General features: G+C 31.2%; 1 protein-coding gene across 4 annotated transcripts in view; it reads left to right on the top strand.

Annotated features, from left to right (window-relative positions):
• The window catches only part of LOC137929365 (choline-phosphate cytidylyltransferase A-like), a 34946-nt gene that overhangs the window by 5487 nt on the left and 13316 nt on the right, over positions 1-16143 (top strand). The window contains exon 1 of one of the 4 annotated variants that reach the window (XM_068772273.1): positions 7670-8075. The exons of 2 other annotated variants lie outside the window; for them this stretch is intronic. In XM_068772273.1, the coding sequence (XP_068628374.1) occupies positions 7947-8075 (129 nt within the window). In that variant the 5' untranslated portion in view covers positions 7670-7946. Of the gene's footprint in view, positions 1-7669; positions 8076-16143 lie in introns of those variants that run through there. One more of the 4 variants, XM_068772271.1, reaches the window with a different exon arrangement.

The following is a 16143-nucleotide window of genomic DNA, read 5'->3' as shown; positions in this document are numbered from 1 at the left end:
CGTTTATGTTCATTGCTGAAGGTCGCATCATTACTGGAAAGAGCACAGAGTACGCTCATCGGATTGGGGATCCCGTTTGGGGCTCTTTCTTTCTACTTTTCCTACGACGAGCAGCTTGTTGAAACGAGTATTTGGCGGTAGAGTAACCCAGAATCCGCTTTTTTTAATTTCCTAATTTCTCACTTTATATCTATATATAAGACAGTTTTTATCTGCTTATTCGTAACTCATCTGAATAATTCTTTCGTTTGTAAAAGAAATATAATCTAAACATAATGGAAGATAAATAAATAACTTAAGCATTTTCAAATGAAAAAACTCGGAAACGATGTAAAGTCTTATATGTAAAATTGTAAATGATTTTCTTAGTTTTGAAACTTTTAATTACATTTTATTTATTTATACACTTACTTTACACTGAGTACAAAGTCGAACTTAATACCCAAAGCAGACTAGTTAACCTTTTGGGTGGTGCAGAGATAAATTGTCGACGATAAATAAATATTCATATTTATTTCATCAATATGAGAAACAGATAAGTAAGATAATTAATATAAAAACCTCACAAATATATTTACAAAATGATTCCGTCAGCTTGTCAAGCTACTGCATCCGAACCCTTTGAATGACAAATTCTTTTTGGCATTTGTCGATTCAGCAAATGAGAGAAACTAAGAAGTAACAGAGTCCAGCTAAAAATAATTAAAGATAGCAGGAACTTTCATAGGTTCATACTAACGAACCTTGGTTCCGCAAGCCCCTGTAAGAGACGTCATTCGAAAACTTCTTTTGTATTTATTTATACATTATTGTCCACCATAGATAATAACTAAAAAAAAAAACAATTTATATAGGGGTACAAGAGGCGATTCTTATCGCTCGAAGCGATCTCTACCAGACCTTTGGAATGGAGAGGCAGGTATGAAGGAGAGGGCAGTTTAGAGTTTATATACACATAAATACAAACATTATTATACACGCATACAAAAATACTTATATATGTACATATACACGTGTATATGTACATATTTACGTGGCATTTACTGCTTATTTAAAAAATATTCCAGTAAAAAATAGATAGAACTAATGTGTTATTTTTAGTCAATGACAATTGTTTGTCCGTTGGTATTTTAGTTAAAACAAATGTGCGGTAGCAGAGGTCTGAATAAGCTTAGTCTAAACTTTTTACAGTAATTATGGCTATCCTTGGAGATTGCGGTACAGGCCTTTATATTGTTATTTTTACCAAATTGAGCAATTATCGTAAGTATAATTTGCAGGGTGATGTATAAACCGATCACTCTGAAATGTATCAATTTATTTTTTTCTATTGAAATGTGAAAGGCCAATGACTTCTGGCAGTACAAGTCTGCAATGACAGATAGTGAACAATAAATTTAATATATAATGATCTGTTGAAAACACTATTTTTCTGTGCTATTATTGTTTTATTTTTTATTTTTGAAAACTTTGAATTTGGATGGGTTGTTACCATACATTAATTGACAGTAAATGAATTATACATTGTTTCTAATGAATTACTCCTTTTTGGTCTTCACCTAAAACAATTCACGTATTTACTACAAAAAATTACAGTAACGTTGTGCATTCTAAAATTTGTAGTGTGTGTAACAATGACAATAATATATTCTCACTTCACGCGTATGAAATTCCAGCCGAAATTGTGATCGACGGTCATAGCGTCAAATGTATTGTAGTATCACTTATATAATCATGGTAGTATGTTTATAATCATTCACATTGACCCCGGATACGGTGATGATATCGCTGTTTTAAATTATGGAATATTTATGAGAATCAAATACTATACTTTAAAAATGGGTGAATTATACATGTTAATTTAATTATAATTTTCTTTAAATTTACAGCTAAATTAAATAATAAAAATATAAACATTGGAAGGCCATTCAATGGTTTTCAAAAATATGTAATAGAATAGCAATAATGTCGCTTGATTATTATGTCCCCATATAAGCTATATCTGACAGAAAGTGGTGTTAATAAACCAGTATTGTTTAGCTTTATTAAAACATGGGTTGTTGTGGAGTCTCTCCCTGCTTCTTCTCCACAACTATAACATCTTGCGAAATAGAGAAAAAATAAAAAAGATTTAAAAATTGTCGACTCATGGGAGTAGAATGTTGAATAATTAATTTTATCTTATTTTTTAAACTGACAATACAAAGTTACGCTGTATAATAAATATATAATTCTGTAATGTGCGTATTCTTCAAAAATTCCAACAACGCTAAGCAGCCAATCGTCAGAGTAAAAAAATATCGTTAGGCCAAGTTTTCCTTATTACATACACTTCTCGAGTACTGTGATATGTGTAATATGTGGTTACGTAACAACACCGATATCTTCGAAATTAATGGCTTTGTTCTTATTTAACTGTTATTTTTATCATTAAAACTGTTTTATATTGAATGTTTAATTTATTCGAAAAGCTTATTCTTCCACTTCGCTTTTAATTAAATGTAACTAAAAAGAAATGTAAACCCTGATAAGATTCATTACATTTATCAGGGCATACGTTTTCTTTTCACTTACATTAAATTCATCGATGTTCATTGCTCAGTGCATAATTTATTCTAGAACGATAATAGTAAAAAAAGATGTCAATTCTATGTTATTATCGTCATCTATATATAGAATTTACTTGAATGCTATACGTTTTATGTGATAATTGCCCTTATAACAGTTGAATATATTTTTAGATGTCTATATTTAGAATAACAGGGGCGTTGTCGTGGCTAAATTTAATTTTTGTTCGGATTTTAGCATTCGTATTCCGGCAAATAACTCTGTTATTGTGTAACCTCACAACTGTGTTCCTAATATTAGATATTTTAAATAAATTTTTTAGTCTTAATGATAGTTCGCTTCTAAGTCCTTCCCTGTACGTCTATGAAGTGGGTTCTATAACGGTCAATGCACTTGTTTAGAGAGTGTGTCGTGACTTCCAAGTGTCATTTATCTGGGAGCTCGTATCCTATATATATACTTCGAGATGTATTGTTCCCTTGACCTATTTTTCACTAATTATACTTATATTATTACATTTTTCATAATTAAGGAGCTAATTGTTTTAAAGTGTATTAAAAATTATCGGAAACTTATTTCGGATTATATTAAGTATTATTTAGTAATTACGTACAATTTTAAAATTATCTCTATGGAAAGTTTATTAGTTAATGTTTGATAATTAAAAAGTTTATATATATTTTTTTATTAGTACAGCAGATATTACATTATAATTTGCTTCTAACAGTTGCTTCGCAAGTCGTTTTTAATATTAATAACATATTATTTATGCGCCGTAATTTAAAACCTTATATGAAAAATAATGACAGACACATGATAAAAACAAGAAATAAAAACTCGTAACGCTTTTATATCGTCTTCAAAAAGTTAACCAATCGTTCATAGGTCTGCGTGTACGCGTATATAATAATGTATATATTTTTTGTAATAAGCTGCTTAAATTTTAATGCTTTCTTTCAATAGTATATCGATAATTTGTACCAAGTTTAGTAAGGTTAAGCAATATCTACTTTTAACAAGGAATATTCCCTGTAAACACTTTCTGTAATAAATGATTTTTTTCAAGCAAATGTTTTTTTACCGCCTAAAGTTAACCATTTAATAGAAAATCAGAAATTTAATACAAAAATTCGGTTTATATACTCGGCACTATGTTGAAATGTTCATCAAGACATAGACGACAACATATGCGACAGGGTGATATAAATGTGTCTGTCTAAACGAATATGTTGTTACATCAGTGTATTGTTTTTTTTTTAAGTTTTCGTGGATTTAAAGTAAGAAAATGATTCTTATTAGAACTCCTTGATTATTTCAGTTATATAATAATGACGAATCGGTGCAATTACAGTTCTGGCAGCGCAGTAAACGCTCAACGGTCAGCGCACACGAAAATGTTTTACCTCACAAATCTATATAAAAATTTATCTGAATTTACCGTAGTCACACCTTAACTTGAGAACGACTTTACCGATTTCATTCAACCTTTTTATAATAAGTTTCCTAATACTGCAGGACAGCGGTATAGAACTAAGAATTGCGATCCTAGGTTGCGGGTTAAATTTCAGAGATATCTAATATATCTAATATAACTTGAACTCCTCTGAAACGGCTTGACCGATTTTTACCAAATTTTATATGCGTATTTAGTAGGTCTGAGAATCGGCTACTATCTATTTTTCATACCCCTAAGTGATAAGGGTTGTTCACCCTTAAATTTTTTTTTTGACGAAATTTTTTGTTTTTATTTTTTATGATACAACATACAAAAATACATACAACCCTAAATTTTCACCCCTCTACGATCAACCCTTATTTTTAAATTGAAAATTAAAAATATTTTTTTTGCAAAACAACGTTTGCGGGATCAGCTAGTAATTTTATATAATTCACACTTCGCAAATTAATAATATGGGATTGCCACTGCTCACAAACAAGTTTCCAGAGGATGGGCAGCAGCGTCCTCTGCGTACCATAACACCACACTGCGATCAACCCTCCTGCTAAGCGTAACTATTGTGGTATATCTTTGTGAGAGGCCTACGCGAATACTGTGTAGAAGGTACATATGGAAAAAAATAGAAAGTTACGTAGAAACAAAAGAAATTCTTGAAATTATAATTACTATAGAAACTTCGCGCGTTTTACATTATTATTTGAACGACGCAATTGCGCGGCAACGTGAGACACCGCTCGCAAATTCACGACAAATCATTTTCTGAACTGACTGCCAATTGTTTGTTGACTACACCGAATTTATTTGTTATTTCTATTGTAACAATTTCGTCACAATTATCGAGCCACGCCAAACGCTATTTCCGGAGCGTATATCAAACAATTTGTTTAAATGGCATTGAAAAGATAAGTAGAATAGATTACATTACAAATAATAACATTACAGTAAAGGGGATAATTGGTTACAGGTGTAAACGCTTTGAAACGGTTAATATTCATTAGCTTTCAATTAATGTATCTCTATGCAAACACGAATGGTTCCAGAAATAATGAATGACGTCATGGTAATATAGTAAGAAGAAGCGTTTTAATTCGGGTTACTGCATATTTAAATTATTTTTGCTTACTGTCTGTCCCTGCAGGCTTTGTATTGCCGCAAGTTATTGATCTGCCGCATTCTAATAGAAAAACAATTTTACATATTCATATTTCAGTGTAATTTATATATACTGGTGGATTATAGGTAGGAAGTGCGTGTAATAATGCTTTAAAACTTTACGCCGACATTTGAGGTTTATATATATATTTACAAAACAATTTATCCCCCCCTTTATAGGGGAGAATGTATATATATATATATATATATATATATATATATATATATATATATATATATTCCCCCCTATAAAGCCTTTACACTTATTTCCAATCATATTGTCTATTAAATGATCTTTAACATTTAATAGTAAAATAATAAAAAAGCGCGTGTTAATTTTGTTCTCACTATTAGTCTATTGGTGATAAAAATGTATCTTACTATTAATTAGGTTGGTGGTTAGCGTTATCTAATAAACAGATTTGATCTTTTTTCAACAAACAGCCAGAGTTGTATGTGAAATATATACATACAATTCTCTTCACCATTATGTCTGTTAATCATGCTTGGCATCTAACTAAACACCAACATTTTTAGGCAGTGATAAACTGCTACACGGTTAATAAATAAATGAACCACAAACGTCGTAATGTGTATCCTATATAAATAAAAACAGTACTTAAAACAATTTATTCCTTAGTGTTATCACGGAGTTTTCAACCTAATAGGACTTTTTTCTAATTTTTGTACGATGTCCTTTTTAATAATTACTGTATGATAATTCTGAAGCCATTACACATGAATTGATCTCTAAAAGTAAATACTTGACCAGAAGCAAATAGAAATTTAACTGAAAAAATAAAACTGGCTAGCTGTCCCGACAGAAAATGTACTGTCAAAAGTTAATGGTTTTTTGTATTCCAATATGAACAAAACACAATGTTAATTTGCAGCACGCGAACGAAAAAAATGCGCGAAAGACAGAGCGAACTATCAAACACGAGTAGTTCATAGCGAACTGTCAAACACGTGTAGTTCATAGCGAATTGTCAAATGCGCAGTTTCAATAGTCCCATGTATTCGGAAATATTTAATTGTAAAATTTTATAACATTTTCCCATATCAAATTTCTACAAATATTAGGACACTTTTATAAAAAGATGAATGAAATTGGTCATTTCAAGTTAGACATAACAGAGGAATTTTTTATGTATGTAGATTTTCAAAAGTAATATTGGAATAGTTCGGTCTATAAAAAAATGTTTCTTATGTTTTACGAAAGCTGGTATCTCGTTTGGTCCATTACCGATACTTTTTACGTCAAAGAGTTAATGCAAATTTACAATTGGTATGCTTTCATCTGTTTTAAAATTTTTAAAATGATAGTAATGTACCAACTTGACCTTTATTGTTGCACGTCATACTTTGTGTATGAAATGCCAGTATTCCGTTTCGGGAACTGAAATGAATAGGCACTGACGTCATAGCTGCCACACGCCGCTCTAACGAACGTGTCTGTTGCATGAGTTATCATGACCAACCTTTCAAATCATTCGATATGTAGACGATATTTTATAATTCTGCATTATTTATACTACAATCCTAGAAGTCGAAACATAATAAAGTTCACTTTTAAAATTAATATTAAAGAGAACATAGACTTCGAAGAATATACAGGATGATAACTAATGTAATTGTTTTCCATTCAACCTGTATATAGTGATCACTACTCTAGCAGTACAGTTTGCAGAGACGGATAGTAAACAAAAACATAAATTTGAATATGTAGTAATACAAATTTTAAAAACGTTCTCTGTTATTATATTGTCATTGCATTATTAATTTCATATCTTGTTGAAATTGAAGAAGTAATCTAAAAATAAAATCACATTATTGTAAATTTTAATAACGTTTTCTAGCAATATCCCTGCATTCATTCCTCTAATTATTATGATAATAATTAAACTTAGTTAACATACTACATCATTAATCATTTTCAATTACACGTTAAATTAAATAAATTAGTTAATTAAATTTTAAATCTATGTAGCGCACCTTGTGTGTCAAGGTAACTATTTTAATTTCAAACTAATAGCATGTTTTAAAATAAAAATATTGACATGGGTACCGACTCATAAGCCTAATGCTGTCGTTACTAACTGAACTTACTCTTTGTTAAAATTAAGCAATGACAGATTTTCAAATTAGGCAGTCTGTGCCTACAATCGTTACAACGATAAGTAAATATTTTTTGTCTAAATAATATAGCAGTATAAAATTTTGATTTAATAGGTTTTCATCTTTGTTTAATTATCCGGTTATCAAGAGTTTGGCCAGTGATAATTTGTTAGCGGTGAGTGAATGGCGTTATGGTACAGCCGGTTAGCGCTGCCGGTCTCGCGTGAATACGGGGCGTCCCGTGGCGTGTCGCGTGTCCGCCGAGCCTCCACGTTGGCGTCGCGCCACCCGGCGACGGCCCCCCCGCGACCCTGCCTCACACCCGTTCCATTCGCTAGAACCAATCCCCACCCGTCTACTTCACGCCTGCAATCCGCTTCAATATTGTTAGTCATGCTATATAGCTTGTCAAGGACGGACGTACACATAGTACTTTTGAAACTATTTTAAAACATCGCATTTTACATAATACGTCTGGTTACTACATTAAAAATACATAATAACAAAGTTCATTTTTAATCCGTGATTTTCTAATTTATTTCACGTTTTCGGATAACGATGCCAAAGACATTTGATTGTGTGCCGGTAAAACTCTAGGACTGTGCACGTAATATTAATTAAGAAAGACCTGCAAAACAATTATTTTACAATGTCTGCTGTGACACTGACTACCACGCTCACTAACGGGCATTATAAGGGGAAGTTGGAGACATTGGAGACTAGTCTGAACGGCTACAGGAAAAATGGATACGTTAAATCAGAACCTGTTGAAGTGTCGGTGAGTTCTTTTCTGTTATATTACTTTAAACTTGCTGGTATGTAATACTAAATTCCTAGAGTTTGATTTATGACAGTCATTTAAGCAATTTTACAAAAAAATAATTCTTATCTGTCTTGTACGACATGGCCGTTATAAAATACATTATTTTTTGGTGAAAATTTTATTTTTCACCACATATCTATAGTGAAAGTATCCACAGACCACATTGGGCGTTTGCTTTGCCCGTATAGAAAGTTTTATTTACATAGTAAGTTTGCACACTGCACAGAGTGCACAACCTTAGTGTTAGTCATTTGAACTGAACGCATGGAATTCACATCGGTAATACGGTTTGGGTGCATTGTAAATTTCAATTTCATATGAAATATTTTTTTTGTCTAAAATCTTTAAACAGTACATTTTTCCTTGCCATAAAATATTTTCAAGTTAATACTAATAGCGCACCATATACTATTGTCGTCTATAATATGCTCAGTACAAACCTACAATTCATATCCTAATTATTACAATTTAGTGTAACATACAAGTTATTGGACCACTTGATAAAAACTTACTTGAATGTTGTAAGAATCCAATAACCTTGAATCAATAACCACTTAAACTTTGAGAAGGTATTTAGCCTTAATCGGGGAAGTAATGTTCCAGTTGTACATAAAGGTTGTTTATAGTAACTTTTTAAAGAATTTTTTCATACAATAATCGGAAATTAAATTAAAAGACATAACTTGTAAAGCTCTATCAGGAGTTTTATAATAATCAAGGTTGCTCTATCGACATCTGTAGTAAATTGAATTATATAGCATTTCTTTTAAGTTATACTGAGTTTATTTTAAATCATCTGCAATCTCAACGCTTTGAGATCGATTTTCATTCATTCCGGATTTAATTTTATGTACTCTTCTATTCAATCTCCAAATACTTGTTTTAAAATTTTTTATCATTTTCCCGTTTCAAACAGTTACATGCAAACCTTTTAACGTGATGATAATTAAAATGAGAACCTCGTTTTCGCGGCTCTTAAGTATATCCTTCTTCGCTCCTTGTTACGTTTTTTATTGGTAATAACAAATTAAACATCAAAGTGTAGAAAATTCTCCATTATACGTTTCTTTTCACTTTTACTTTTGAGTTAGAGTTTTGAGTTATAACAGTATGTCTTATTATATACAACGAGTAATCTATTGGGATTTGTTTGAACCCGTGGTCGGTTCTTGACCTCTGTTCAGCTGATACGGCCACGATGGCGATACTAATCAGGGTTAAGTTCGATAAACTGTACAAAAATTCGAATCAAAAGCTGCTTAAGTTATTTTTTTTTTAGGGGGTCTATGCGAGTAATATTTTTCGATAGAAAATAATTTAATTTGAATGAATACGTAAATGATCGTAAAAAAATAGTAATATTAAATGTATCAAAACTGTACCTGATTAATAATTCGACTGTAAAGACCTTCTAGAAAGATTATCAAAGTGATTTTCTTTTTTAAATTCCTAATGATAATAATGTTATACGATGAAAATATTTTTACAATTTCTGCATTATTGAATATAGAAGTTTTTTTTTTGCGTGAAAGGCAAAAAGTCAACAGATGCAATATAGATATGCAATATGCAAAACAGAGATAAAATTTAAAAAGAGCTCTTAATGGTTTCACGGCTAAATTTTTTGTTTAAAAAAATAGGATAAAGTTGTATCCTTTAGCTTCGTTAACGTAGTACGACTAAATAGTCTAGACTAACTAGTCAAGGTACGTACGACGTATGTATGATCTATCCTGTATTGACAGTTCAGTCACCGCCGATATTAACAAATAATCCCAAAAATAGTAAACGTCATTACCTTGCATTTGATTTTATTTATGTGACTAGTGCAATCTAATTAGGTAATTGACAAATAATGCTTGACAGAAATATTAGGGGGAAAGTAATGTCGCTTTCACAAGTTAAATTCACACGACTACATTTTTAAGAAGTTTTTATTTCTAATCAACAATATATTCACCTCCGCTATCAACAAACTAATGCCATCTCTGATAAAAATTTTCAATGCCGGAGCGGTAAAAATCAATCGGTTTTTCTGTAAAAAAAATGTCGACGGGAACAACCTTACTTTACGCCACGCCCCCCTCCCCCTATTATAAGATTATTTTCAAGGATTATTCGAGAGTATTTTATTAAAAAACATATGTTTACATTCTATGCGTTAATATAAACAGTTTACATGGTGCTTTTATGGCAAATTCTGGTCCTAAATTTCCGTCGCTCCATAGTCGAGAAACATAAATCTTATCGAGTAATAACAATAGGTTAGCTGTTATCAGAAAATGCAAGGTTTTATTACCACTTATCGATAGGAATGGATTCATTTTTAATATTTTCGATTGTAACGAATTAATTTTAATTGGTTTTATGAAAATAACCCCTTTGGATGATTTTTTAAAAGAAAAACATGAATTAAAACAATAACTTCAAGTTAAAAAAGTAATTTGATTTCAAGTCATCGTTAATAATCATTCCATCTGATAAACTATCCACAGTTAGACATGGTCGTCTACAACACGTTTGTAATTGATAAATTACGTGTGATTCGAAATCATTACTAATAGTTGATTTACTAAACTAATATTATACATACTATATACATTTTTTTTTCTGCCTATAATCAAATATAACTATATAAATGGGCTGTCTTTTTAATACAAAGTTCTTATACACTATCTTAAAAATATTTGTTCAACCGTTTTTGTACTATTATAATTTAAACGTTCTGCCCTACCCGTAAGCTTTTAAGTGAGTTGCTTCGATGTATATTCTATTTGCTAAGTGTAATTTATGTTATATATATACATATATAAAACAAAAATAAATCAAACTATGCTGTATAGAATAGAAGCTAAATTACCATTGCAAAATAACCGTACTATACTTACTATATATAACCTTACTATTGCCTAGATCGGTTTCAAGTGTCTTTATAATAATCTTTTTTCAGTATTGTCTAACATTGCACGTCAGTCCAAAATATTATTTTGACCTAATTCTTATGTGACAGGTCGTGCCTAGTGTAGTGTTTTGTTAATCGTACACCGTAATAAAATGTCTAATAGGGCAAAAATAAATTTCATGCAATAAAAATAATAGAAATGGAATTTACACACTTAACTGAAAGGTTTTTATTTAACGCGGTGGTAAGGCGATCTCATAGCTCGAGTGGAACGATACCACACAACCTTTAGATGGAGATGATACAAATCTGATCTGCTAAGGGCATCCATAATAGGAAAAACAATGTTATTAGAGAATATAGAATATAACATACATAGTGTATACAGAATTTACAAAGAATACATGAATATGTATCATAAGTACCATATACGACTAGTATATATTATATAGATGAAATTTATATATGCTCATCATCTTCATAGTCATCATCATGTGAGCTTTATAGACTGCAAAGCATAGACCTCACCCAAAGATCGTCACGATGACCGGTTTTGCGTTGCCTGCATCCAGCAACTTCTAGCAGATAATGGTCGCTTGTGTATAGTTTCTATTATAATTAAATATATTTATCTATAAATTAAAATATACATGTACTACAAAAAAACTTAGGAGTCCGTAAGTACTAGGCCTTACTAATAGGACAAAAACTTTTTCGAATAAATTTTTAGGTAATAGATACCTCTGTTATATATGTCAGTGTCACGTGACGTTCGCGTGGCTTCATGACCGAGATGTCGCAATAGGCTGTCCGCGTAATATGTTCGACATTGTATCTTATTATTTTTCTAATCAAATTGCAACATTAACAATAAAGTTTTTGTTACTAACAGACGTATATACGCAAATTTGTTGACATACGAATAGATTTTTGTAATCTGGCATACATTAAATTGTTCGGTAGAAAGCTGCGACGAGATAATAATAGTAGGAAAGGAAATGATTCTTACTAAAAACATACCATGTCGAATAATATGCAGAAGGAATATGTTTAATACGTTTGTTGTAAGATTGCAGTATGCCAAACCCATTTGGGCTAGTTACGGTAACATAAAAGCGCAAAACCATGAAATTGCATATTATGCATAGTAATAGAAAGAATATTACAGGGTGCATAGAATTCATTTTCTAGTGTTTTTAGCCATTTTAGTCAATCGCGAGTTTTCGGTTTGACGTTGATTAATGGGAAACTCTCTAATTCATTCCTACATTAGCATCTAAGCCGGATATTCATAAAGAGATGTTAGCCGTGAACTTTGGCACACTGCACGGTATTGATCAATGATTGCTTGTGTCAAACCGTTGTATCGAAGCTAATTTATTAAAACCGACCGCGGCCACGCGCTTGTTGCATGTGGGTGACATCAAAAGATCAAGCTAAATGTTAAAATAACTCGTAATATTCTAATGTCGAACAGCGTCACATCGCGCGACCGCAAGACCTTGAAGAAACTCCATTGTTAACATGTCAAAAATTCAATCGGTTCCAAGGCAACAGTACCTCATTGATTCCGTAATTATCTAACACAAAACTAGTAACATTAGCGGTATTTCTAATTGTAAATGCAATTAGTCAAAAATCGACGGTATTTTAGTTTGAGTTAGTGAACAGCGGTCAAAATTGCAATATTATAATATTTTGTAATGAAAGCGTGCAGCGCAAGTCCGGTCCTCGTGGGGCTACCTTTGAGGGGGAGGTTTATATCTTGCAGATGACGATGGTGATTGTTGTACGTGGCATTAAACTTATTTAAAACTGGGTATGAAAATGATTATAGAATTTTGTTTAACTCTATGCTTCAACGCATATTTATTAATTGCTTTTCAACGTCGGTCGTCTACTTAATGTCACTTGTCACTTCTTAATGTCATGCATAAATAGATCCTAAAAGACTCTTTTTTATTTTATGAATTTTTAAGCCAGTTTCCATGTATATGTTATTAGATGTATAGGTTATTAGTGTACCACACTTAATCAATTCTGTTCCTAGCTTTTTATTTTTACAATCTTGTGTAACTGGTGTTTCGACTTTAATTTTAAAAGATAAAGATAATCGTCATGCGGTAATAATTTTCAGAAATTCTTTCTTTTGAATTCCGTTTCGAAGATGTACAAGTTATTAAAGAAATGTTTTATAATTTCGTTCACTTATTTAATAAACATGAATTTATTAAATAACTAGTCCTTGCATGCTTCCCACTGACAAAAGTAGTTGGCCTGTCGCACTTTTATTATTAAATTCAAATAAAACTTATTTTACAGTAATCAATTCATTTATTGGTTTATTGTTGTGGTATTAAACAACAGTTACCCACGAAAACAAGTTTCCTATTTCGTCCGCTGCAATATTTTAGCTAAGTCCAATAGGACACCATATTTTATATATATTTTAACCGCCTATTTTTGTTTCATTGAGAACCGCGTCTTAATTTATTTTGTGGTTTATATGGACAAATAAACATGTTCTTTTTACTATCTTTCCCATAATTTTCCCATTTTTTCATTCCATAACCACCCTCGTGAGGTAGCGCAACGCTTTCAGCGATTTATATTTATTCAGGTAGTTTATTTTTTCAGTTGTATTACGACTACATTTCAAGTACACATTATTAAAACATGTACTATGTAAACATTTACAACTGTTCTATTATATTTCTCAGCAAACCTTTTGGAAATAACATTGACGTCATCCGCGTATGTCAACATATACCTTGAGCTCTACATAAGTATTGTTACGTGTTTTTTTTAAATATTTGAAAGTGATGAAATTGCAATTTCCGGTATACTTGAGCGTTTCTACTGAACTACGTGACTATATTTGCAAGCAATAATAGTTAACGCTTGGTGTTTTTGCAGACCTTGCAATAACATTTTTAATAATAATAACGACCACGTGTATGATTGAATTAAATGTTCTCTGTAAAACATTGATCACTTTTCATAAGGATCTCTATTAATGATGGAAGCAGTGGAGTTACTGCAGGTTCTTTGGTCACGTGTTCTCTCAGCGCTCACGCTTTCTGAAATGATAATACAGACTTGCATTACAGGGCTTTTTGGTTATCAAAAAGCAACAATGTTATGAATATAGAAAATTAATTGACCATTTAAATGTGCGTGTCTACTTGAATAATGATATTACGAAATTTTTTATCGCCTTTCGTGATTTCTTACAGATAACCCTCAAGTGAAGTGGAAAAGATTATCCACTTTCCAGAATATGAATAAATTAACCTTTTATTTTATTGTGTATATATCTACATTTAATTGATATGTAGATTTATTCAACACGTGTGTTACACGTTTATTACATCTGCCATGAGCTAATGTGTTATATAATCTTGATATTATCAAGAACAAATTAACCACGTTTAATATGAAAGAATTTGCGTTTTTTTGCGTTTATTTGCGTTTGCAATTTGCGTCACTCTGAAAGTAGAAGGTCAAAACAATGTACTTTTAACAAAGATGTTGCGCTAACAAAAGAATTCAAACCTAAGTCAGTTTTATTTTTTCAGCAGATAATGTTAACGCTTAGCTTAACTCAGTTTTTATGTTATCTTATTTTTTACCTTCACTTTTTTTCATTTTGTATCTGTTTATTTAAATTTATACCCAGCCTAATAATAATAAATAGGGGACTAAGACAAGGGACACGGTTAGACACCGTCTAACAACTGGGTTTATATTATTATGTGTCTAATTGAATTAAAGTCGTAAGTAACCCCTTGCAAGATCTTCAGAAAGTCAAACTTGATTGTTATATATATTAAAGTAAATTATAGTTTAGTAAGAAGCTTAAAAGACCAACATTAAAAAGTACAAAATTAGAAGAGTTTACCTATTAAAGGCGTACTCGTATGACCCTGGTCATAATTATGTTAGCTTATAATTAAACGATGTAAATCAAGTTATATTCACATAAAGTATGTGACAATAATTGTTGAAGTTATTTATAAACGACATAACTACTAATTATTATACATCAGATTTGTGAAACGAATAAAAAAATTCGTTGCTATTGAATCTACCTGTGATGGGTACATCCATGTTCTGAGAAACTTAACTTTTATAATATATCGAATGTCAGGAGCTGCGGGCTCTCGGACCTTGTTTTTTATTATTATTATCAAATGTTATTTAAGCACTGATGATACTCACACACACATCTGTGATTGACAATAGTCCTATTTAAAATCAGGTGGCCTTTAAGAAAATTTTACACTCCTGAATTATTTTTTAATTTATTGTAAATAGTGGATTTGGATATAGGTGTAAAAGCTTGATAGGGGTAAATGCATTAAATCATTCGCTGTAAAATAATGAATGGAAAACCTATAAAAAAATCAACGGTTTCCGAAATAATATATAAATGATAATGTAGTATGAAGTTTTTAAAATTATGATTACTACATATTAAACTTAATTATTTTTTACTTTATGTCCCTCCAGACTGTACTTCTGGCAAAAAGTTATTTACATGTCTTATTCCAATAAAAAATATAAATTAATATAATGTTTTTCAGAGTGATCACTTTAAACTGGGAACACTGCATATTTATCAGTAATTATAACCAATACTGTATAAACAAAAGTTGTTTGATTTTTGTGCACGTGTAAGAAATGCACGTTGTAGAATTCTAAATATAATGTAGAAGTCATAACAGCTAGTGGCCGCGATTAAGTGATAAGGGTTAACTCGAGTCACGCAGCGCTCAACGCCCTGTACTGCTCGTTGCCCGATGACGTCACATCACGCCACTTCATTATCATCCGCGGATGTTTCATGTTTTAAAATAAGGATGCGCTAAGGCCTGTCATTGAGAAATATGTATTTTTTTAAATTGAACAATGAAACAAACAAACGCTGTGTGTGCCGTATGTTTTTTTTTTCATAATTTAAACATAAATATTCTTTATTCAATATACGATGAATTACTTGTGTTGATGTCAAGTCGAGCCTAGAGTTCGGTTGATTAATGCTTCAGACTTTAGAAGGACAGGCGGAGGAAATTCAGCAGGACTATATATTTATTTATTTGTATGAACGACAGACATGTA

The sequence above is a fragment of the Battus philenor genome, unplaced genomic scaffold (genome assembly GCF_028537555.1).
Source record: "Battus philenor isolate CCGP_79_NKW_IND1 unplaced genomic scaffold, ilBatPhil1.0.hap1 SCAF_5, whole genome shotgun sequence".
In the NCBI taxonomy this organism is placed as follows: Eukaryota; Metazoa; Arthropoda; class Insecta; order Lepidoptera; family Papilionidae; genus Battus; species Battus philenor.
The sequence above is the reverse complement of the archived record's forward strand: the minus strand, read 5'-3'. Positions and strand labels throughout refer to the sequence as shown.